Source organism: Chaetodon trifascialis, chromosome 19 (assembly GCF_039877785.1).
Source record: "Chaetodon trifascialis isolate fChaTrf1 chromosome 19, fChaTrf1.hap1, whole genome shotgun sequence".
Taxonomy (NCBI): domain Eukaryota; kingdom Metazoa; phylum Chordata; class Actinopteri; order Chaetodontiformes; family Chaetodontidae; genus Chaetodon; species Chaetodon trifascialis.
The window spans coordinates 19,813,461-19,838,469 of NC_092074.1; the positions used below are offsets into that span (position 1 = coordinate 19,813,461).

Here is a 25,009-nt window from a genome sequence, read left to right on the forward strand (position 1 = left end):
ATTAAATAACATTGAGACAAGGACCGAATCAAAACATGCAAGTTGTTCTGCTTGGATGTGATATGGCCCGACTTACGATAGAAGTTAGCTTGTTTTCAGCCTGAAAATCACATCAGAAACAACACTGAAGCAAGCAAGAAGCTGCCAAACCCAACCGGCTGCGGCCGTCTGGTAACTTTCCCTCATGTGTTCATGTGCGCATCACGTTTAAACTGTACATACAGTGTGTGACAGTCCTCTTTTAGAGACTGACGTCTGACATCAATTGAAACTGGCTGCAGCGAGAACGCAGCCAAAAGGTCAAAGACCCACTTGGCTCTTATGGCACTGAACTCACCACACAGAAGAAAGCCTCCATTAGAGCCTGGAGCCATATCTAAAGCAATCACACACGCAGATTATTCGATCTTTCCTAACACTGGCATGGATTTACATAATATCTGAAATCCCACAGACAGAACCGAGATACATCATCCGTCCAAACAACCACAACCCAGTGAGATAATTCATTCATTTATAAGTTATAAAAGTCGTTTTTTTTTCTTATTTTTTTAAGGCTGTTGCAGCTGCTGGATTGAAAAGCTGCAGGATCTCAAAAGGAAACACAGAGAGGAAGAGGAGGAGGAAAAAGAGATGATGAAAATCTGAAAGTGCGTTTTGCTCTTTCCTCCCATCTGCGCATCACCAAAAAAAAAAAAAAAAAAAAAAAGATTGGAAATGGTCAAAAAGACTTTTAGCTTTCGTGTGATCTTCAGGAGCACTTCAGAAACTCTTGAAAAGAGAAGTTAATGAACATCGATCCGCGCGCGCACACACACACACACGCGCGCGCGCGCGCGCCAGGCCTCTGATCCAACAGCTGCTGAAGTTAAGTTTTACAGATCAATTTTCGAGCATCGGCTGTGGCCCAGTGATGGCTGTAATCGTCTCTTTAAAATACTGTTAATCATTCAGACATGAATTGATCGTTTGAACGGAGCACAGACCTGAACAGACGTCCTAACAGCCAGTCACTGCGCACGCGCTTAATTTTAGGCTGTTTTTTTTTTTTTTTAGTTCAGCCTCTGTCCAAATTTTTGAAAAAAGAAACGAATAATCAGAATTATGAAACCCGGAAGTGACAGAAAATAGGGCACTTTTTAAAATGTTCGCAATAAACGCGCATGATGATGATGAGGAGGAGGGTGTGATGAAGGCTTGTTGTTTGTGGTGTTCAGGCCTCAGGATTACATGTGTCCAATATGCTGTGAGTGGCTGTCTGTCCGTTGGCAGCAGATTGGCCTTTTCTTCGGTGTGTTCGCAGCAGCTGACACGTGTCTGCCCTGAACTGAACTCCGCGTTGACTTCAGGAGTAATTACAGCCACAAAGAACAACAATTAAAGGCGCTAATTGACAACACAAACCGGCGATGATACCCGGTGGCTGCGCCCACGTCGCTCTCCAGCATTTAGGGACTTTTCTGGAAAAATGTGAATTTCCTGGGGAGCTGGGGGGTCCTTTAAGTAGCCTTAACGTCCCGTGGCTCTGTTTGTGAGTGGCTAGGGTGAGGAGGGGGTGTCACCCCCGGGCGGTAATAATTAATATGATGCATTCACGGGACGGAGACCTATTTAAAGGATATTTGTTTTAATCCCTAAAAATGAAGATAATAGAGAACATGTGAAAAAGAAGGGGGAAAATCCTTTTTTTTTTTTTTTTCTGCCAGTCTGGACTTTTTACTGGTCTGACTGTCCATTTAACAGCGACCACCTGTTTCCTGCCTCCTCCGCTTCCTCACCTCACGCACTGCATGGGGAGAAATTAATTTGCTGCAGATCTTGAAGGCTTAAACAAGGCAGTGACGCCCCGAGCCCCTCCCTTCCGCAAACCGACAAGTAAATCCCCACAATTAGCAGATCCATATTAGCATATTAACCTGTGCTTCCTTCCGAGGCGCTTCCTTTATGTAGGTCAGACACCGTTTTCTTAATTGCTTTTGCTGTTGATGGAGGACAAACATCTTTCTGGGCCGTTTGTTTTGGTTCGCCTTCATTATGCCAGTCGTTGGTTTGGCTGGAAAGGTGCAGGCCTACACACACACACACACACACACACACACACACACACACACACACACACACACACACACACACTGCAGGACCGAGTTAACGGACGCTCATGGCCATATGAGGCCGGTGTCTGACCGGGGCTGATTAAAAACCACAACAGACTCACAAACAAGGCCAACACATGCGCGCATGGACGCACACAGCACTGCTGAGTTTCTCCTCTGACTGCTCGAACTTCACACCACACATGATTAGACACTGGTGGAAAATACACGTGCACCCCTGCGCCCTCTTGCAAAACGTGAATAGGAAATAAACATTAGCCTGTATAGCCTATAGGCCCATTACCTCTCAGCATGGATTCCTACACCCACTAAACGCACCATCACTAGCTGTAAGTGTTACGATCTGACACAACAGACTTGAAGAAGCCTTATAGCATATAAGAGGATTACAGTTCACTCTGGTAGGCTAAATGACTGCAGGCTATAGTGATCTATTATAAATAAGTTGTGGCCCGCTAAACCATTTAAACCAATCAGGACTCATAGTAAATCCAAGAGGGGCAGCAGCAAGAGACGTCCTGCATGGTGGCGCGATGATCTTCTATTTTTTATTTATTATACATGATTAACTCCTTGGTTTAAGTGAAAGTGGTACATTTGAAAATAATATGCATTAGGCTGCCTTAGAGGCCTTTTACTGTCATATTACGGACCATCAAAAGTCGCTGAAACTGATCATCAGTCCACTTAGTTCTGAGAAAAATCGTCGTTTTCTAGGAGCAAAATGTCCCATTTGGTGACTGAGCTGCCATCTTTCTCTTAATGTAGTTCATTTTTGAGCCAACTGTGGCCTTAAATTCTCCCTGGCATGATTATTTTGGACATTTCTTTCAGATTTCTACTCTTAAATTACAATAATAGCTGACAGTCGCAGGATAGGTTATCACCAAGTGCGCAACTGCCAAATCTTAATTTCTGCCTCCGCTGACACTGACGCCCTGAAGAGCCTGGAAACAGAGCCGGCAGCTCTCTGCAGGAGCAGCGCTCCATCCAGAAACCTTGGGGCTGATCTAAATTCTCGCCTCTGGGCTGTACTGTGCGGGGTTTCGGGCCTTTCCCTGCCTCGTCAGGCGGCAGATGGACTGGCCCCTGTCCGGAGATCAGTGCGCATCTGGTGCGGCGCTCCCAGCCCCCGGTAAAGCGGGGCCACTCGTCGGCATTAAGCCCTATTAGGACCGTCTACCGTGCAACTGGTGCCTCGGGTTGGCGGCGATGGTGGCTGCACACCCTGCAGACACAGCCAACAGCGTGCGCCCCCGGAACCTCTTGACAAACTGAACGTGTCTCACGCGCTCAGTGATCGCCGGTAAATGGAGTGTGCAGATTTCGGGCTCGCGTCTGGTTGCAGGAAACTCACTTGAATGGTCTTAAAGTCGTTTTAAAAACTGAGCAGACTGACAGGTTTCACATCTTAATGAGCGCGTGCTCGAGCCTGGGCCGTATTCTCAGGTAAACCTGAGTCTTTTGATCCGGTCTTGATGATGATATGAGAGGAAACAGGTTAAGCTGCTGCTCCTCCACTGAAGGCCTCGCTCAATGTCAGCGTGATTTCCTGCCCAGACTTGAAATCATGTGCCCCTCCCGGTCATTTACGTGAGTTTCTGCCCTCCAAAACCTTATTTAGGCCAGTTTTTCCTCAGATTTTTGTCCAAAATGAGACAAATTTTGCAAAATCATGATAATATGATCACATTTAGAATCACATGAAGGACCTTAATTGACACCAAAGCTCTCTCCATCTCTCTTTGCCCGGTGGCCTTCCCATTCATCCCTCCTCCTCCTCCTCCTCTCTTTCTCCCCCCCTCCACCCCTCACCCCCCCTCTCTCTTTCGTTTTTCAGTACCTGGTGTGCGACAACCGGCCTTCACCGGTCTCGTCGTGCAGAGGTTTCACGTCGAGCCCTGAGGCTAAACAATCGGTAACAGTTAATTAAAATATAAAAGGCCTTGAGAACTTTTTAAAGGAGGCTATTTAAGGCGGCCCCCGCACCGCCCGCGTCTCTGTCTCCGCCCGGCCCGTTTGTGTTTGTTATGAGGACTTTTTTTTTTTTTTTTTTAAACATGTGACTGCAAAACTATAGGCTGTAATAGTCTTGATCAAGAAGAAAAGGAAGAGCTTGTAAAATATCCAAGCTTGTTTAGGGCATTTTTTTTTTTTAGCTGTGACCAGCGATGAAATGGAATAAATATAATATATTCTAGTTGGAGAAAAGGCACCGAATGAAGACAAAACAAAAAGAACTACTATCAAAAAAGAAAAATCACCCTTTTTTAAACAAACATTATTATTCTTATTATCATCCTGATCAGTGCTTGTGGCAGAAAGAGACGCGTGCAGTAACAGATGGGGGGGAAATAGTTGCTTAATTAAACTGCAGAGTCAATCCCGGCGTCTCGGCGTCAGCGCGGTCACAGTCTGCACTTTAATAATATCAGGGGGTCGCTTTGGTTACAGTTACAGCTGAGCAGGAAAAAAACATCCAAAACAAGACTGATTAGGGCTTATGGGTTAGAGCTCTCTCCCTCCTCTCTCTCTCTCTCTCTCTCTCTCTCTCTCTCTCCCTCTCTCTCTCTCTCTCTGGTTTGTTTTGAATGGCAGGAAATCTGACACACTCCTCTCTCCTCCTTCAGCTTCCTCTCCTCCCCTCTCCTTTATTTCCCCTCGCTCCTCTTCAGGCTGTGACCACAAGCTTTGGGCTTCAGCTTTTACGTTTTGTATTCCTGTTGCTTCCCGGGTGGCCTAAGGGCAAGGCAGCAATAGCCTGTGCTGTGCGTTCACTCCAACACACACAACGCAGGCTGCAGAAAACACACTCTGCGCTGTGACTGCTGCCATCCCAGACAACGTCAACAAAAGAATTGACCTGATTGTATTATCTAACTTAAAAAAAAAAAAAAAAAAAAAAAAAAAAAGCCTCCTCCATCATCTACAACACCACAACGGCTCGGTTCAGCTGGGCAGGACCACCCCGAGGGCGCGTGCTCAGGTGAGTTACAGCACGAGGAGAAAGGCAGAAACGAGAGAGAGAGAGAGAGAGAGAGAGAGAGAGAGAGAGAGAGAGAGAGAGAGAGAGAGAGAGAGAGAGAGAGAGGTCACGAGGCTGACCGACTGACCGAAAAAAAACTCCACTTCTGCTGTGCCACTAATAAAAATATTTATAATAATAATAACGAGAATACTTAAAATATACTAATACTACCACAATTAATAACAACAAATGAATAAATAAACAAACAAACAAACAAACGAGCACAACAATAATGAAAGCAGCAGTCGCCATCATTCATTCTTCGAGTCAACCACGCACGCGCCTCTGGTCTTACATACACACTGAATGGTGATCTGAAAGGAGAAAAGGTCTCGTGCTCTTGTGTCGGTTGTTCACAAAGGCAGCGCTCATAGTAAACCCCCTCCCGCCATAACGAGAAAGATAAATAAATAAATAATGTTCAGCAGAAGCTGTTTTCAATGAATGAGTAAAAAAAAAAAAAAAAAACAAGAAGTAAAGAAGAAATAAATGCGCAGAGCCGTCGATTCTCTTCAGCACATACGCACAAAAAAAATGAGATTTTAAGCCATAAATATTATTGTTTTTGATTTATTTCTACACATTTTTACTATTTAATTCGTAAACTCTCTAACGGATAATATAGTAGCTCTGTTGTAGTGATCACATCGAATGAATCTAGTGAAAAATGTGTCCTCATATGAGCTTCTTTCATTCTGAAGTCCACATACACCCCAGTGTTAAAAATGCCTAAAAGCAGTAATAATCAAAGGTGATCTTAATCCATGAGAGGCATGCAGAAAGCATCGAAAACAGCCCGTTTCCAAACGAAATTCCTCATCGAAGCTGAGCAAATTCACGACAGCGGCTCAAGAAACAAACGAAAATCCATTTTTATTCCGCAGCTAATCGTCGAAATTAGCTTCAGAACATTTCAAAGCAAACTTACATTTCCGTTGAAAATCCGTACATTTTTTGTAAAACGACTTAGCCTGTGTGAGTAAAAAAAAAGAAAGAAAGAAAGAAAAAGAAAGAATAACAATAATAATTATAACGCGAAGAAAGCGAGCAGAAGACCTGGTGAAAATACAAACGGGTCAAAAAGGAAAATGTCCACAAAAAGCGTAGAAAATGTTGAAAGAAGCACTTGGTTCCTTATTAAGGCGAAGATACAATATTTATTCCTTGTCTCCTGGGATGCTCCGCTCCGTCTATTGTCCTCCCATTCCTCAGTGCTGATGCTTAATTTTCAAAACTTCTATATTACCAAGGGACCTACGACATCAGCCGAGAAATACCCTGCAAGTACAAAATCCGTGAGCCAGCCCCGTCCGTGCAGAGGGGAGACGCTCGCGTTCCGCCAGCTTTCTGCCGCTACCGAGAGCGCGCGAGGGGGGACTTTTCCATTTCTCCGGCTTTTTCAGGATTTTAACGCATTTTTATTTTTATTCGATCGGGCCAGAGAGCGGAGAAAAAAAAAACAAAAAAAAAAACAAGGGTTACTTTGGAGAAAGCACAATGTCAGCGACCTTCCCCGGACTTGTCCACGACGCAGAGGTAGGCTCATTTATTTCCTCAATATCCTTTTAATTCGTGAAATTACAGGCGGTGTGCACGAGGAGAAATAATGTTTGGTTTGAACTGAGTTACGGAGGCATTTCCGCAAAGCGCCCGCTCTCAGGAAGCTGGAATACGCTGTATTGCATGGATTTAAAAAAAAAAAACAAAAAAATACATACAAGCATGGATGGAGAAGTGAGTGGTGCATCTGACTGCAGCTGCCGGTAAAAAGTGGCCTTTTTATTGTGTGTGGAAGCGGGTGAGGCTCGTGTGTGAGCCGGTAACAGTGTGATTAGAACATTTCAGGGCGGAACACTCCGCGCGCCTCTCTCCGCTTACCTCCCATCCACAATGAGCGCGAGAGCCGGGACAGTAAATTTGCCAGCAGCTCGGTAATAATAATAATATATAACAGCACGACTTTTAAAACGCTGCAAAGAGAGTGACAGGCACGCCGAAGGGAGGAGGAGGAGGAGGGGGGGAGAAAAATACCGATGGCTCCTGTTGCCGTGCGTTCGTTCCCCTCCCGGGCGTGTGGAAATGACATCTCCTTCAGGTGGTTTAAAGTGGAAAAAAAGAGAAGCTTTGAGTGTGTGAGTTGTGTTTTTTGGGAGTGTTTGGGAGGCAGAGAGAGGAGACACCGGCTGATGCTAAATGACACGGCTCATATATTTCCCCGTCTCTTTATTATCTTGTAGATACGTCACGACGGATCAAACAGCTACCGGCTCATGCAGCTCGGCTGCCTGGAGTCCGTGGCCAACTCCTCGGTCGCCTACTCCTCCTCCTCCCCGCTCACCTACCCGGCGCCGGCGGGGACGGAGTTCGCCTCGCCCTATTTCTCGGCCAACCACCAGTACACGCCCCTCCACCACCAGTCCTTCCACTACGAGTTCCAGCACTCCCACCCGGCCGTGGCCCCGGAGGCCTACGGGCTCAACTCGCTGCACTCGGGCCAGTACTACCAGCAGATCCACCACGGGGAGCCCGCCGACTTCATCAACCTGCACAACGCGCGCTCGGCCCTCAAGTCCTCGTGCCTGGACGAGCAGCAGCGGCGCGAGCTCGGCTGCCTCGACGCTTACCGGCGCCATGACCTGTCGCTGATGACGTCACACGGCTCCCAGGCCTACGGCGTCGGCATGCACCACCCGGACCAGAGGCTGCTGCCCGGCGCCGGCCTGGGTCTGCCCACGACCGCGTCGGACGACCTGCAGGTACCGGCGGCCTCCGTCACCCCCCCCCCCCCCACCCCCCCACCCCATAGTTCACAGTCTCCTGTCAGCTGAAGGCCAAAGATCCAGCTCCTCCTTGTCCCCCTTTTCCTTTACCGAGGCTCCTCATGTCTGGTTTATTACCACTGCTCCGTAAGACCCTTAAAGCTGCCACAGGGCCCAGTATCCCTGCCCCACTGGCCTGCTACTGACCCCCCTCCCTCTGCCTCTATTGTACCAGCAACACAGCAATTCCAAAATATTGAACAGAAAGACAGCGCCAGATGTCTGTCTGTCTGCCTGTCTGCTTCATCTGTCTGTTGTCTCTGACACTGACGAGGCTGCATTACATTTGGCCCGTAGGTTACCCCCCCCCCCCCACACACACACACACACACACCCCACACCCCCCAGCCGCTGACTGTGTCTTTCTTCGGAGTAAATCACACTGGAGATGATCTTGAGATGATTTTGGGGCCGAACCAAACGTGACTGTACACCAGGCTGAGTAAATGTCAGGGCCGCGCGAGCGCCAGGCCCGTTTCTAAAGGTTAATTGACTGGCAGTCTATACGACCCTATTGTCAAAGCCGCCCTTTATTCCCCCCCAGAAACACACGTGACCCAGATTTTACATAATTCTTTTCGATGTAAAGAAATGGTGGAGATGAAAACGGGTTCGCACGGCTCTTGTGTGTGTGTGTGTGTGTGTGTGTGTGTGTGTGTGTGTGTGTGTGTGTGTGTGTGTGTGTGTGTGTGTGTGTGTGTGTGTGTGTCCGGCTGTCTGCTGAGGCAAAGAAAAGCCGCTGGTTGCTCTATTCTCCGGTAAAGGGCGGATTAACGGATCGGGGTTCAGGACACAATGGCCAGCTCGAGCGCCATAAAGCACCGTAGTTTATCCAATTAGCGACTTAACGTCAATCAACTTTGTTACTTATGCAGCGACATCTGAGCTGGTTATAACACGACTCTAGTTAAACACACTTCAGGACGGCGACACATCCTTTGCGTCGAGTTAACTGTTTAGCAGCTCAGATACAGAATAAGTTTCGCTTTTATCCACATTTTTACATCTAATTCGGCTGCTTACACTCAGAGTATTTTAATATTTGCAAAATATTAAAACGCTAATAATATTAATAACAACAACAGCAAAATTACTTTAATGGCGCTAAATTATTACATTTGAAGAATCATCAGATTATTTATTATTCTTTATAATAACAACAATAATAATAATTAATCTTTCTTTTAATGAATTTATTTTTACTTTATTTACAGCCTGAGAATGAGCATGCGTATTAAATTAAAAATAACGTGAATTGTGCTGAAATATTAGTGAGTTTACTGAATTATAATTGTGCCTGCATTTTTTAAATTATTATTATTATTATTATTATTATTATTACAATTTATGCGCAAACTGTAATCATTTACATCCCGTGATAAAGACAGTAATATGCAGTTTATTACCCCTAACATTTGTTGTTATGAACGTGGCCTTTATTTTACTTTTCAAAGCTTTGGGCTCGTGAGTTGCTCATTGTTGGAGCAAATGCTATATTTCTCTAAAGCTGCTGGCGCATAAAGAGCGCACAGGTTTGACCCTTTATGGGCAAAAAGAAAGGAACGGCTCGTGAACCTGAGCTCGCACGCGGCGGACGCGTGAACCGAACAGATGCGCCCATGGTCTCGTGCAGCCCGGTCGCATCTTTGAGCGCGTTAAAGAGATTTTCATGCTGAACAAAAGCAGCTGCCACACCTTTCTCCCGTCACTAAGCTAATTCATGCAAGACCTCTGCGTTTTGTATATTGATTTTATAATCACTTTAGCTTCGGAATAGAAGAAAAGAAACAGAGCAGGAGCTGGTTAAGAAGGAGCTGCAACAAGCTCCCCCTTTTTTTCAGGTTTATTTTAATCAGGGGGTTCCGCGTGGGCCTGGCCTCGAGGCTCGCACGGGGGATTAAGTGTTTTCTGAATTAAAAAAAAAAAAGCGCGTGTTCGCCTTTCTTGATGACATTGTTGATAGCACGCGAGTGTGATCCGGAGCAAAATGGCGGCGGTAACAGGTTTCCATACGTACATGCAGGCCCGCGTGCTGGTGTGCAGGTTGCGCGCGCTGCAGAGTGATCCCCAACAGGTTGGTGGATGCAACAAACTCCGGACACTTGCGCTCATTTCTCAGTCTGGACGAGCGCCGCCGTCCTCGCCTGCAGCCCCGGAGCCTTTCAAATTAAGCTCGTTTGTGGGTGAGCCGTGAGCTGCATCCTTTATTCCACCCTGCCCTCAATTTTACTCAAAAGCCTGCTAAGTGACGCGCACTTTCTAACAAAAAGGCTTCCGCCGCTGGAAATTTGCAACAGGGCCAGTTTTCAGAAGCTGGAAGGTGAACTGTGCGAGCCATTATTGCTGAACTTCACAGAGCTGCAAAGAAAGCCTGCAAAGGGCTTTCAAGACACATGTGAGGGGTCAGAGCATGATCAGCCTAATTCAATACAAGAGAATAAAACTTATTCTACGGCACAGGCGTGTTTATTTTTTAGGACTTTTTATAAGGTTTTCGTGTGAGATAAGGACTTAAATCCCCTCAGGCTTCTAATAATAAATCAAATTAAACAACCTGAGAGGGCCAAATCATCATAGTGGACTTTACTCATAACAAAGGCTGCTGCGTTTTAACTGGAACTGGTGAGCAGTTTGTGGGATTTGCAGGACGTTCATGGTGTCCCCTGAACAAACAGCACTGCTGTGGTTAGACCATGGCAGGTGGAGTCTTCCTCATTCCGACACTGCGCAGCCTGCGCTGCTCCATAAATAACATTTCTTCCGAATAAGAAAGTTTGCTTTTCTCTGTGTGATTTGTACTAAACACCTCCGCTGGATCAGCTCCATGAATTACAGCCGTGTCTGGAGCCTGACAGCCGGGTAAAGTGTGCTCACCTCCCCGCTCGTGCTAATGAGTGCGTGTCTCCGCAGGGCTCCGTGGAGGCGCAGTGTGGGCTCGTGCTCAACGGCCAGGGGGGCGTCATCCGGAGAGGTAAGGCCCCGCTTTCTTCCCTGTTGTTGTGGCACCACCGGAGGCCGTGAGCGGCTCCCGGCTCGACACGACAAGACAGCGCGCAGGCAGACAAACAGGCGGAACCGCTCCCGTCTTGTCGGCTGTCAGCGCGTTACAGCGGCAGCGGCGCCGCTCTCTCGCCTGTTCAAACGCTGCAGAGACGCTGCAAAATGCACTGTCACTCAACACCTGCCGCTTTTTTTATTAGTTAAACCAGGCACTCTAAACACTTGGACAGAATTAAAATGTCAATAAAGCCATGAATTAATAAACCGCTGATTTGATCGTGTAGGCCTGACACACATGTTATACTGACATATTAAAGTCTGTCACGAGAGTTAAACGCTTCCTTTGTCAAGTCAAACCTTTAGGCTCCAGCTTCACACTGACGGCCTGGCTTAGTTTCCACGAGATCAACACTGCTTTTAATTCAATATTAATCCTTATTTTAAGATCATAAACCAATCATAACCAGCAAACTTAATGATATTACCACTCTGTTATAATAAACTAAAGTAGGGTAAAAAAGAGCCCAATTATTTATTTTGAATATATAAACCACAATTTTGCATGCTCTAAAATATTTTGTAATGTCACAACATGACTATAGTGTACAAATAAAAGAGTCTGAGGATTAATTTAATAAAGCAATTGATTAAAGTAAAGGTCTATACGTCAATTTTAAATGATTAAATTAAATTAAATTCGATTGATGTGATGGGCTGACAGTAAATAAGATTAGAAAATTAATTGAAACTGAAGCAGAAATCAAGGAGATAATCTTCATTTAGCTGTTGGGAGAATTATTATAATTCTGTTTCGCTGATTTCTTCTGGATAATTTCATTTCATTAGCTATTATTTTTATTTTTAGATCTGTTTGTGGGATTTGATGCAAACCGCGATCACAGGAAGCACCAGCTCGTGCTTTCTGTCTGTACCTGGATGTTTAATGAGAGACAGCAGGATTAATCCTGCAGCGCTTTAAGGCTGGGCCGTGCAGCCGGCTCAGGTCGACTCTTCCGGGGGCGGATGCGGATGTGGACTCGGCCTGCATCCACACGCGGCACACCGGCCAGTTTCCTCGTGAGTCTGGGCTTTAACGCGCCGTGGATCTGCTGCTGGCCCATCAAAGCGCGCTGCTGTTTTTCAGTCGGGACTATGTGTAGTTTTCCATACGGAGAGGAAGGCTGTGTCTCGGCTTTAATTTTTCATCAGCTCTGCCTAGGTGTTGGGGCTTTTCTCTCGGATTGACGCGGGAATCCCTTCGCTATCACTTTCGGTTAATGGTGCGCCGTATTTGGCCCTGAGCTCAGCCGCTGCAACCATCACAACCAATAATCTTTGCTTTACCTCCCGCTCCCGTATCGATAGCTTCTCTCGCCTCGGGCGGACGCTTTGATATGCTAATGCCGAGCGGGGCCCCGGATTCAGCCGAGATCATATTAATGTTGTTCTTTCTGACTGCGGCTTTGGCGGCATGAATATTCACATAACCTTTTTCAAAAGAAAATCACTCAAGAAACGCGGATCCTACTTAGGAGGAGTCGTCTGTGTTTTTAATCACCCTGCTATCCCTCTTCCACTTCAGCTCTAACGGCTGCCGCGCGGATCAAGCCGATCTGTCAGGCGCGCGCGCCCCCGCCACCACAGCACGTGCACGCGCCTCCCTCTTTTCTGTCAAGACATTGGCGGGCTTTTTTTTTTTTTTTTTTTTTTTTGGAGCTATAAACATTGTTGTTAAAATATGAGGAGAATGACATTTGGCCCGTGTCTCTTTTTCTTTAATTTTCGTGGCAAACTCGTAAAAGGCGCTTGATTCCGCGTGTGATCCCGCCCGCCGCTCGCGCCGCAGCCCGAGGCTACTCTCCGTTGCTTAAATACCGTTATCGCCTCTGGGCCCGCGCGCTCCACTGACTGCACTACCGGCAATAGCTCTTTTCGATTGCCCTTGGCAACATAAAATACAAACTACTTTGAATCAAAACATTTTTAGGGGAATTAATATGATGTGAACCCGCGGCTTTCAGAGACGCGCGCCCCTGTCAGAGCGCGTGAGCCTGACAGACAGGTCTGCCCGGTTCGTGTCACATAGAGAGACGCAGACGCGCCGGACTTCACACGTGCACAGCACACGCGCGCACACATGCACACACGTAGTCCAAGTTTAACCAATAATATCAATCAAAGCCCCTCGACCTGCAGTGTCCAGGTTTGACAGCCTGAGTGAAATACACGTCCCACGCAGCCACGCGCGACGCGCTGCCCACCGCGCGACAGCAAGCTTTTGTCAGCGCACCTGTATGACGTCACAGCCGCGCCGTGGGGGCCCGAACCGCTGTCCGGGTTCTGAAATGAAAGGCGGAAGCGGCCGTCCGCCGCGCTCCACCTGTACGACAAGCCGCAGGTGCGCGTGCCTTCCTGCGGCCGCCTGCACATTTCTGCTGATCGTGAAAATGTAGGTTACAGCCGGACGCTTTTCAGGCTCTGCTGGTGGCCACACTGTCCGCATTGCCTGGAAAAGATTGGCGTGTGCAGCCTGAACTTCGCCTGCAGCGTTGTTCTATTCGGCCTAAATGGCATCCTTTTCTTCATTCCATCATTTCCAGCGCGGCCTAATAACAAAGCGACACACCCTGCTGTTAGATTTGATAATGAGGCAGATGAATAATAGAATATAGCCTACAGTACATCAGACAGAAACCTTGCGTTTCAGCTGCTTGGGACGTTAGTTCAAGTGAAAGTTTAATAATAATAGGCCTACACAGAGCAGTCGATATATTCCAGGAGGACCCAGCAACACTGATTCAGATGCAATTAATAATGTGAAAGAGCCTTCACTATCACAACCACGATCATTTATTCACACGTTCAGGAGCCTCAAGTCCACAATGAAGCCGGCTTGGCGGTTGGTGGAAGGTGATTAATGGAAGGTTTTGTTTTCCACTCCTGGGACTGCAGCCGGCTTTTCGCATATACACACAAATATTGAGCTGAAACAGGAATATAAATATATGTACATAGAAATGTAATATTTAACTGGAATAAAGGAGCACTGAGTGAAACACATTGATCTTGCCAGAGCTGATTGAGGATACTTGATCATATATATTTCTACGGACTGAGTGCATTTAATATCACACTCTTTCTTCATTTAAATTATACTGAAGAGGATGCAAGGGTGATGAAGGCTGTGGGCCAGAGAAGAACACACATCTCCAAGTTTTGGTGATTTTGAGCGTTTCAGACAAACTAAAGGATTAAGTGTTCTTTGAGGGATTAATAAAACTCTCCCACTCCTTAAGATAAATAAGCCGTTCCAAAATGCGGCGGATTATGTGAGAAATGTGTCGTCACAGAGATGAAAGCAGGGCTGCTTTTCCTGCCTCGTTAACAAAGGGACATTTTGGAGATGCGTGTTTTCATAGCGAAGACGGGTAGTTAATGATTTTGATTTTCTAACACAAGCTTTGCTCCATTCACTGTGAGTCGTGGATACTTATTGCACCTACTTCCTGTTTGCTCTGCTCACAGATTTGTAGTTTTTAACTGGTTTCATGTCCTGATGTGAGTGACTCTTTCAAATAAGAACCAGGGAAACATTTGTACACAGCTAAAGCCACAAAAGGAGCAAAATAATGCCAAAAACTACCGACAAATTCAAGTGTTTTCTGCAGAAGAACTAGGATTACATTTATACTTTCACACATGACCTCTTTTTCAGACCAAGATACACTGAAAGCACCTGCACTAAAAGTAAAGAAAGGCGCTCTTGCAGCATTCACTCAAAAGCATCAATCAAACTAAAGGCTTCTTTCCTTTTTCTTTTTTTTTTTTTGTCTTCATCTCATCATCATCACCTTTGGATGGACTGAATCCAGCTGCTGTTTAGGGCTGAATATTGAACATGCAGGTGAAGGCCCTGGTGTGTTTAAATGCAAAAGCAGTGGACGCGAACATCCAGAATGCCTGCTTTTATTTTAATGTGCTTCATATCAGTCCGTCAGAGGCGCTGTTGGTATAATGCGACTGAATATTTATAAAAACCCAATGATGAGCCTGCACAGGTTCCCTGAGACATTCAAGCATACATGGGGGGGTCTTGCAAAATAAAGTCTGTTGCATTATAATCAATTATTACAATTATCAATAAGCGCTAAAATGCGGTAAAAGTTGGGTCAGTGTTTGTGTGGAAGCCCTGTATTCATGTTGAGTGATGTTTTGGCATCATTACCGCTGCAGTAGTACACAGAAGTACAAATGCTGCTTGTACCTGAGCTTAGATAAATAAAGCTGACATGCAGCATTATTAGAGGAACAGTCTGCTCAGTATGTACTCACACCTGCTGAAACACAGTTGTTAACTGGTGGTTTGCTCTCCTGTGAAACATTATTAAGATAAACAAACCGTTTGGATGGTGTGAAAAAGCAGAAAACTGAAAAGGTGACATTCTGGAGATGCTTTTTTTATCTGACAAAAATAGGCTGCATCTTTAATTTGCATCAGCTTCAGAGGCTGAGAGCAGAGACGTGGACTCTCCACTGAAGCTGAAGGCTAACATGAAGCTGTGCTAACCCCTCGCTGTCACTCATGTGGACATACAAGCTTTGCCAGTGTCTCAGCTAGCGGCCGTGGGACGACGGCAGGCTGAACCTCGCTCTGACGGGGCTGCTGTGTCTCTGTGCAGGGGGGACATGCGTGGTGAATCCTACAGACCTGTTCTGCTCGGTACCGGGCCGCCTGTCGCTGCTCAGCTCCACCTCCAAGTACAAAGTGACCATCGCCGAGGTGAAAAGGAGACTGTCCCCACCAGAGTGCCTCAACGCCTCCCTACTGGGCGGCATCCTGCGCAGGTCAGTGCAAGCACACACACACACACACACACACACACACACACACACACACACACACACACACACACACACACACACACACACACAGGGAACATGAGGGAATGCTGATTTGTTGACTTACAGATGAGTCATGTGCAACCCTGATTGTAAATATCTGCTTATTCTGAATCTGATGCATCAACATGTTTCAAACAAGTTGGGCCTGGAGCAGCTAAAGACTGGGAACGATGCTCCAAAAACACCTGTTTGGATCATTCCACAGGTAAACAGGCTCATTGGGAGCAGGTGAGAGGATCATGATCGGGTATGAAAGGGGCATCCTGGAAAGGCTCAGTCGTTCACGAGCGAGGATGGAGCGAGTTCACCACTTTGTGAACACATGATTGGATGAAGGAGATTACTAGATGAGCTCAGGCTCAGTTTGTTTGCAAATGACAGTTTTATAGCGTCCCAACTTTTTTGGAATCGGGGTTCATGCTCAATGTTTAGAGTCAGTCTCATCTCAGTGCAGCTTCGTGGCTCCACGTTGAAGCACGTGTGAATTTTACTGAATTGTTTTCACTAATGTTCAAATCTGAAGGATGAGAGACACAAAAACCTGAAGAGCACTGAGTCCATCTGGCAGCAGCGGGGTCATGTTAGCATTAAAGTGTGTTACAGTGGGGAACACCTGCCAGGGTCCAAAAATGACAAAATACGGCCTCATATGTAAATCAGCAAACTGTGGGCACAGCCATGACAAACAGAACTCTGCAAGACTGAGATGAAGATTTTCTGCTGTTTTTACATTGTTTAATCAAGATGTGCTCAAGTCAAGAGGCGAGTGCGATAGAGAGGAAACATTGGTTTTAAAGTGTAAATCTGGCTGGTGAACACTGGCGAGCGCTGCCCGAGTCTCTGTAGCCCTCAGATGAAACACAGGATATACAGTAGCATCCACAAAGGCTATTGTAGGCGAACGAGGGGCCGAGGCTGCACGCGCCGCCATGCCCAGGGAGCCAGAGGGAGGCGAGACCAGGCCAAAGCATGCCAGGATCAGAGGAACCAGGGGGAAAGCAAGAGTTGCCAGCGCTGTATTATTGATGAGGAGGAGAGGAAGCGAAAGGGGGGAAGAGGAGAGAGAGCAGAGAGAATATGGCCGGTCCTACAAGATGAGGCATCAACAAAGCAAAAAAAAAAAAAAAAAAAAGTGCAAATAGAGGTGTTGATCCTCATCTGGAGGAGAATAAATCACACCTGCAGCATCAGATCTGAGCTGTGTTTTCACGTGTGTGTGTGTGTGTGTGTGTGTGTGTGTGTGTGTGTGTGTGTGTGTGTGTGTGTGTGTGTGTGTGTGTGTGTGTGTGTGTGTGTTGGTATCCTGTCACAATCGCTTCAGTGTGCAGGAGTTTAGTGAAACTGTGCAGGGAGCCCTGGTTTGCTCCGCAATGATAGAAACCCCTCAGAAAGTTCACTCCAAACGTCCCTGAAGGATCTTTAAAGTTTCGCCGGACAGGAAGTGAGCGCGCAGGTGTTCAGAATTTCACATTAAAGATGAAGAAGTGACAGCGAGCGTCGTTCCTCCGTTTTCCAAAATAGAACTTCTCACTTTGGGTGCAGAGACAGACGAATGACAGGGGAAACTCAAGGGGACATGCAGCCATTATCTGCGCGTAAAGAAAGCACATTTAATCTGTAATCAGCCGACATGTTTTAATTTTACACCCTTTGATTTTATGCTTTTGTCAAATCAAAGCAAATCTATATTCCTCCGTCCTTAACCGCAGCTTAATTGAACACTTTTGTAGAAGAAGGAGGCCACGTTGTTTTATTGCTGTTTCGCTTCAGTGAAGAATGATCAGCGATGAAATCTGGTTTTCTAAAAGTGGAAAGTGTGATGTTAAAAGAGCCATTTTCCTTTTCCACAGAGCGAAGTCTAAGAACGGAGGCCGGTGCCTTCGGGAGAAATTAGACCGTCTAGGCCTCAACCTGCCGGCAGGACGGAGGAAAGCTGCCAACGTCACGCTGCTCACCTCCCTGGTGGAAGGTGAGGCGCTTTGATCCGAAATACTCTCCAAAAACCATTCAGATATGTTCATTTAAGGCTCCTTTCACCTGTCTTTTTCCTGGTTTCGTGCTCAGGTGAGGCGCTCCACCTGGCGAGGGACTTTGGCTACACCTGTGAGACAGAGTTTCCCAGCAAGGCAGTGGGGGAACATTTGGCGAGGCAGCACAGCGAGCCGAAAGAAACCAGCGCACGCAAGAAAATGGTCCTGGCTACAAAGTGAGACTTAAAAACACACACATACGCACACACACACACACACACACACACACACACACACACACACACACACACACACACACACACACACATAAATAAAATAACACAGATGTGCTGAAACCGTTTAGAGCTCAAACTGTTTCCGGAACTTCTCGGCAGGATACGCTGGGTTTTATTCTGAAACTCTCCCGACGTCAGTGTTCTCATTTCCTGGGCGCGGCGGGCCCATCAGGTCAAAAGGTCCAGGTTTAAGTTGGAGTTTGTCTTCAGGGCTGCAGGTGAAAGCCGCGATCGATTCCAGAGCAGCAAGAAAAATCCATCATTTCACAGCAAATTCTGTGGTAAAGAGCGGTGAACCAACAAAGCTGGTGTTTGTGCTGAGCGCGAGAGTCAGACAACAGAGGAAGCCTGATGAGGAATCTTCAGCTGGATTTTAAGATTCGCTCCAAACGTCAGGCCACCAGGCTCGTGTTTATCTGAGCTGCATTTACATTAAAATCAAACACTGTCGCACAGGCAGTGCTAACAAGCTGCAGCTCCCACACTTTTCCAGCTGGTCGTCTTTTTCCCAATAAAATCAAATCCAACCTGAACCAGTTCTGAATCTTTTGGGCGCTTTGCTCGTCTTTTTCGCTCGTGCTGCTTCCTTCAGTCGTTTCCTGAAGGAGAAACTCACGTGTGGGTTGATCCACGATGATGAGGATGGGTGCATGGAGAAAAACAGTTTTAAAAAAAGGCACAAATTGCGACGGTGGTGTTGGAGACAGATGGTCAACCCTCTTCCCCTCCCTCCTTCTGTCTGTCAGGCAAATCTGTAAGGAGTTCCAGGACTTATTGAGCCAAGATCGTTCTCCTCTGGGCTCCTCCAGACCGACCCCCATCCTGGACCTGGACATCCAGAGACACCTCACACACTTCAGGTAACACACACCTGCTCTTTCAGCAGGGTTTATGCATGTTTTCTTTACATTGTTTCCAGTCTGGAGGTCTCAAACAGCGAGCGAGCGAGGGAGCGGAGGCAGTTTTCTTGCAGAGCCGGCCGCTCCCTCTTTTGGCTCAGGCCGCTTTGCCATTTTCCAAAGATGCAGCTGTGCAGTTTGTTACTTGGCACAAACGACGGAGGAGGAGGGAACAGCGGCTTGTTAGCAGAAATGTCACATCTGTGGCGTCATCCTTTTGCAGAGTATACAAAAGTTTTTATGGAGCCTCCAAAGGGAGAGATGCTGCAGAGCGCCGGGCAGAGAAATGAGACGCGAGCTCGGCTGCGTGAACGCAGGCCGAATGCGGCGTCGCTCCGGCAGATTAAAGGTCTGATCTGAGAGCTGATCGTACTGTAAACCGAGCTGATCTCACCTCATGGTTCCCCTGCAGCTTGTGCTGCTTTTCAAGCGTTTGCTGCCTTTAACATCATGACTGATGTGTGTCAGCACTGCATTCAAATAGCATTAAAAGAGCATTTTGATAGAGGAGATCTGGTTTGCAAAACTGGGCTGCAACAGAATTATTTTGTTTATTACTTTATAAAATGTCAGAAAATCTAAAGGCCTTGATATGTCATATGTGTTTATGATCACATTAGACAAAGAAAAGCAGCAAATCATCACAACTGAGATGGTAAAACAGGGGCATATTTGCTATTTTTGCTTGAACAATCACTATAAAATGACTTTAATTGATTATCTTAATAGTTGCTGCTTATTTTTAACTAATTAAAGAATCGATTCAGCTCTAATCTGTGTGGAATATGTTCAAATCTGGCAATGCTCAGGCCTGGGACTTGCTAAATCAGTCGCAGTATTCAGTGTTTGCCTGTGAATTACTGCAGAAACAGGCTGGAAGCAGCATTTAGAGCATCACAGGACATAAAACTGCGCTCTGACAGGGGTTAGCCCGACTAAAGAAGCTGTTTTAGGAGGATTAGAAGCTCCATGATGCAGGCAGAGGAAGGTTTGTGTGCAGGTGCATGCTGGGTAAAGACCCTGCAGACAAGCCTGAGCTGCCCTCTGCTTTCTGTCTCCTCTCTGCACTTGAATGAAACAAAGCTTTGTCTCTGCCGCCTCCCCGACAGTCTGATCACTCACGGGTTCGGCACGCCGGCGGTCTGCGCAGCTCTCAGCACCTTCCAGACGGTCCTGAGTGAGATGCTCAACTACCTGGACAAAAACTCGAGCGGGAAGACGAGCGGGCCCACCGACCAACAGATCAACAACAGCTCGGAAAAGACGCAGCTACGGAAAACGGCCGAGCCCCAGAGCAAAGACGGGAAAACGGAAAAGACTGAGTAGCCCCCCACCCACCGGTCCCCGTGCCTTGGAGCGCTGCATTTAGGAGTGAGTGTGTGTGTGTGAGTGTGTGTGTGTGTGTGTGTGTGTGCATTCAGAAAGGATTTGCTAATCTCCATGCATTACTGCGTCTTCTCTGGGACAGTTCCTATTTATTGTCATTTATTTATCTTATGTTCAAACACTAACCTGAACTGTCCCACATGAGACAACATGCTGTGTGTGTGTGTGTGTGTGTGTGTGTGTGTGTGTGTGTGTGTGTGTGTGTGTGTGTGTGTGTGTGTCTCACCATGTGACTCATTCAAGACTTTTATTTGTTTATTTATTACTTCTGGAAACATGGACATGCTGATATCAGGTTTCCAGGACAGCGGAGGCCAACGCAACATAACACACACATTTCACTCTCTCACACACACGCACATACACACACACACAGTAAGAGTTTTGGGGCAATTTGATCTCAATCCTGTTGATTCAGGTGTGGATTTTCTGCAAGAATTCAGAAACTGAAACGCTTTTTTTGTCCGCCGAAGGCTCATTGAATCTACTTTGTGAGAAATCTGTCATTCCCAACCAAACGTCTCATTTTGCTTCAGTCCTCAGTGGACTGACCTGAAAGAATATCACTGTCCAGACACTTTCAACAGATCAAATTGGGAAGAAAAAAATGGCCCTGACCCTCAACTTCATCCATGCAAACAGTGAAAAAACACCTTTCCAGCCCCTCTCTGTACCTGTGAGAGCACCTGAGCCCCACCCAGCAGACCTCTTTTTGTTTTTACGTCATACAATCAGTGCCATGTTTGCTGCGTCTGCTGTGTTTACCATGACAGAGAGAGTGTTTCTGCACGTGAGGGTGACACCACCGCCTGGGGTGGCCTACACAATGTGGTGTGTGTGTGTGTGTGAGAGAGTGAGTGTGTGTGTGTGTGAGAGAGAGAGATAAAGAGAGACAGAGAGAGAGAGAAGGGTCCAACTCAGCCATTTTGTAAAAGGTGACCTTGCGGTTGCCGTCGTTACTCTTCCTGTGCATGTCTATCTTTGTACACTCCCCAGATCGCAAGTTTAGCCGACACGAGCTCTCTGACTCGCTCATGAACATTTGTAAAGATATATATAAATATTTAAATTACTTTTCTTGTAGGCTTTCAACTATATATATGTTAAATCCCTACCTTCTAAAATGCTGGTGTTCAATAAAGACAGTTGCTACGTGTTCTACTATTTGCTCTGGTTTTAAAGCTGCTGCGCACACACACGCATACACACGCACGCACACGCACGCACATACATACATAAATGTACATGCAGAAGGAGGAAGCAGACTAAAGAGAGGCAGCGTGGATCAAAGCCGGCGAGGGTGAATTATCCATACGAGTTCACAGTGTTAGAAAGACAGAGTCAGAGCTGCTCTCATGTTGTGAAAGGAGGCTATACCTACACCGCAGTTCAAAGGCCGCCTTTGTGCGCCCGAGCGCGCGTCTTTCCTTTCAGTTTGCGCGACTTCTGTCAGGTTTCTCTGCTTATTTAGATTTCCAAATGTGACGATAAAACAGAGCGAGGAGCAGCTGCCTGCCGGCGTCTCCATCCGGGCTCTGTAGGCTCTGCTCGCGCTTTAATATTCCTATCATTTAAAAGGAGGTCACGTTCACGACGTAGCAGGAAAACACACAATCAGACAGGACGCATTTACAGTGCGCCGGTTTGTCGCCCTCAATCAATGCGAGCGGAGCCTCACGCGGAGGAATAATAGTGGTAGAAAGGGAGGAAGTGACACGGGCGGTGTTGTTGCTGGGTCTGGTTTGACAGATGGTGTTATCCCCCAAATAAACACACCTGCAGTCAATGTTTTATGACGCTGGGACAAAGCTGAGCCGCTGCTAACGCACCGCAAAATGTCAGAAAGAATGCACGATGACAAGCGGGAAATTATGGTTTCACCTCGTGTTTTTTAGCTTTTGCAGGGATGCATTACCAGAGGAGCGCCGCGCTGTCTGCAGCCTGTTACCGTGCAGTGATCTGGGCTTTTCGTACACTCAACAACAGTGTTTCTGTCATGATGTGAGAATAGAGGAGCAAAGCAAATCTGCAGCAGCTAAAGCCAAAGACATTCTGCGCAATGCAACCAAACTTCTGCACAACTGCCAATAATTCTTCAGTTATCTGATTAGTCAGCTGAGTGAAAGCACCATGCACAGTCCTCTGTTCGCCTCATCAGACGTGTGGATTTGCCGCTTTTCTCTCAGTGCAAATGGAATATTTTGGAGACTTGGACGAGCGGCGTGAAGGCGCCACCTCTGCTCTGCTCAGACAGGAGATTTTCCACTCTTCTCTGACATTTCCTCGACTCGAAAAGCAAACCCAGTGATCCACTGATAGTCCCCGTGTTGCTTCTAATCATCATTTCTCTCGCATGCCTTTGTGCTCGTGCACTCTCGGTTTCTTGAACACACGCGGGCTCTCGGCACCAGGAGCAGAAGAAGCGCCGTTCATAGCTGCAGGCTTCGACTCATTAGAGCATCATGATCCAAACTCATCTCTCAAAATCAAAAACAAACTTCAGCACCAGTTTCCAGCCCATTACAGCTTCATAAGTTCTCATTCTCATATTTAAGGCCCCCCCCCCCTTTTTTTTTTTTTTTTTTTTTGCTCCTGACTCTGGTGGTTTCCTGGATGTATTTGCTGCAACAAGCCACACACACACGCACGCACGCACGCACGCACGCACGCACGCACGCACACACACACACACACACACACACACACACACACACACACACACACACACACACACACACACACACACACACACACACCCTGCTTCTCATCAACAGGAGGCTGATTGACATGTTTATACTCAGCAGTCTGTAATGACAGGAAGTCCAATATTTCTGGTGCAGAAACGAGCTAAACTAACATCTAAAAATCAAATTAGAAGCATTTTCTGGCAGTTGCTGAGCCACAGAACCACAGAGATGAAGCCCACTCCCTTATAGTTTTTTAAAGTTGCACGTTTTAGTCTCGGCTGCTGGAGGAGCTTCAGCGGTTTCGCGTGGAAGAATCATCCTGATGTATAATCAAACTCATGCATCTCATCCGCGGAGGATGTCACAGAGTGATGTGCACGAGGCAAAGCAGCTTTCTAAATTGGCTCTTTGATGGTTGCTGCATCTCACTGGAGGGTATGAGCAGAAAAAAAAGCTTGAACGTACATACTGTACACACACACACACACACACACACACACACATACATACATACATATGCAAACACGCACTCAGAAAGTAACTCAGTCACTTTGGTTTGTTATTACTTGCCTGATGAACACGTAACGTCCCGGATGACCCCGCATCAGAATAATGAGCAGCGTGCTAGAAAATGAGCTGGAAAATGAAATCGATGCATCGCCTGTGCCGGAGTTTGTGGAAATTGACAAACGGACAAGAATGAATCACAGGTTTGACATCAGCGACGCATAATGTGACGGGGCGGCCGATGCATTATTCACGCAGGGCTATTGATCGTGTTACAGTGTGGCACTCTGTTATCAGCACATTAAGCATATTTTCAGTCCCGCCATTCTCCAGTCCAGACTTCAGCGCGCGGTACTTTGCATTCATGATTGCAGCTAATTAAATCCATGAATCGGTGCAGATATTTGGATCTGTGGAAGCCTGGTTCCACATCCAGAACACACACTGAAAATGCACATGCTCAGCCCAGACACGCATGCAATGAATACTGCCATTTATATGGAATTGAATTAAACAGTCTGAGGTCTCAGAGGGACTTTGGCTCCTGCTGACTGAGCCCCACAGTCACGAATACCAAATTCTGCTAACTTCTAAGCCCCATCCCTCCAGTGTCTCCCCTCTGAAGCTGTAACCCTCCTCCTCCTCCTCCTCTGCTTCTCTGCTAAAACCTCTTCCTCTTCTCTCCTGATCCCGTTCAGTCTCAGGAACATTTGAGGCCTTTTCTCCTCGTCCTGCCTGTCCTCATCACACACACACACTCACACACAAGCTAGTGCAACTCACTCAAACCTGCAAGACTGTCCAACACCCAGGAAGGCAGGAGCGGCCGGCTCTCCGCTCAGTGCTGATCAGGCAATCTGAGGTGGACGCTGCACTTTATTTCATAATGGAGTGTAATGGGGTTTGGTGCAGCTCTGTCTCAGCCTTTATTGATGCCACACTGTTGTTTTGGGATGCAAAGCTAAGATTTAGTCATTTTGTCTTTCCCCCCTCTTTAAAAATCCAGCAATGGCTCCCAAATTCACCTGGACGTCTGCCAGCATGGAAACGCTGATAAAGAGCTGGGCTTTGCTGATTGAGAGATTCTGCTGTGTTATGGGCTTTACTTCTGTCGTACTGGAGTCTTGAGAAGCAGATATTTTGATTTGTTTCAGTAGGAAAAGTTCAGCTGTCCCTTAATAAAATGAGTCTGTTTTATTAAAATGTCCTGAGGCAGCATGCACCGCACCAGGCCCTGAAACTGAAGCAGCTAAATGGAATTCAGCCATCATTCATTTTTATACGCACACCTGTGATTTTCCTACTGTGACATGCCTAAAGTGTCATTTTTAAAAAAATATTCTAAATCTGATAAAAATGTGGATCTTGCAAATATTTGCTGTTCAGTCAGGATCCATCACA

General features: G+C 46.6%; 1 protein-coding gene across 1 annotated transcript; it reads left to right on the forward strand.

The window, feature by feature from the left end:
- Positions 1 to 6,445: 6,445 nt before the first annotated feature.
- On the forward strand, positions 6,446 to 21,577 carry tfap2d (transcription factor AP-2 delta (activating enhancer binding protein 2 delta)). The gene is made up of 8 exons (XM_070987538.1): positions 6,446 to 6,678; positions 7,380 to 7,898; positions 10,872 to 10,932; positions 15,641 to 15,806; positions 17,714 to 17,832; positions 17,928 to 18,069; positions 18,876 to 18,989; positions 20,138 to 21,577. The coding sequence occupies exons 1-8, from the start codon at positions 6,640 to 6,642 to the stop codon at positions 20,352 to 20,354; spliced, it is 1,377 nt and encodes a 458-aa protein (XP_070843639.1). The 5' UTR covers positions 6,446 to 6,639; the 3' UTR covers positions 20,355 to 21,577.
- Positions 21,578 to 25,009: the final 3,432 nt, after the last annotated feature.

What these genes read in the sequence shown, in the direction of transcription:
- tfap2d (XM_070987538.1), top strand. Translation starts at nt 6,640, where the DNA reads ATGTCAGCGACCTTCCCCGGACTTGTCCACGACGCAGAG. An exon ending in GCTCACCTCCCTGGTGGAAG is followed by an intron (nt 17,833 to 17,927) that starts GTGAGGCGCTTT and finishes TTTCGTGCTCAG; the next exon opens with GTGAGGCGCTCCACCTGGCG. An exon ending in AGACACCTCACACACTTCAG is followed by an intron (nt 18,990 to 20,137) that starts GTAACACACACC and finishes CCTCCCCGACAG; the next exon opens with TCTGATCACTCACGGGTTCG.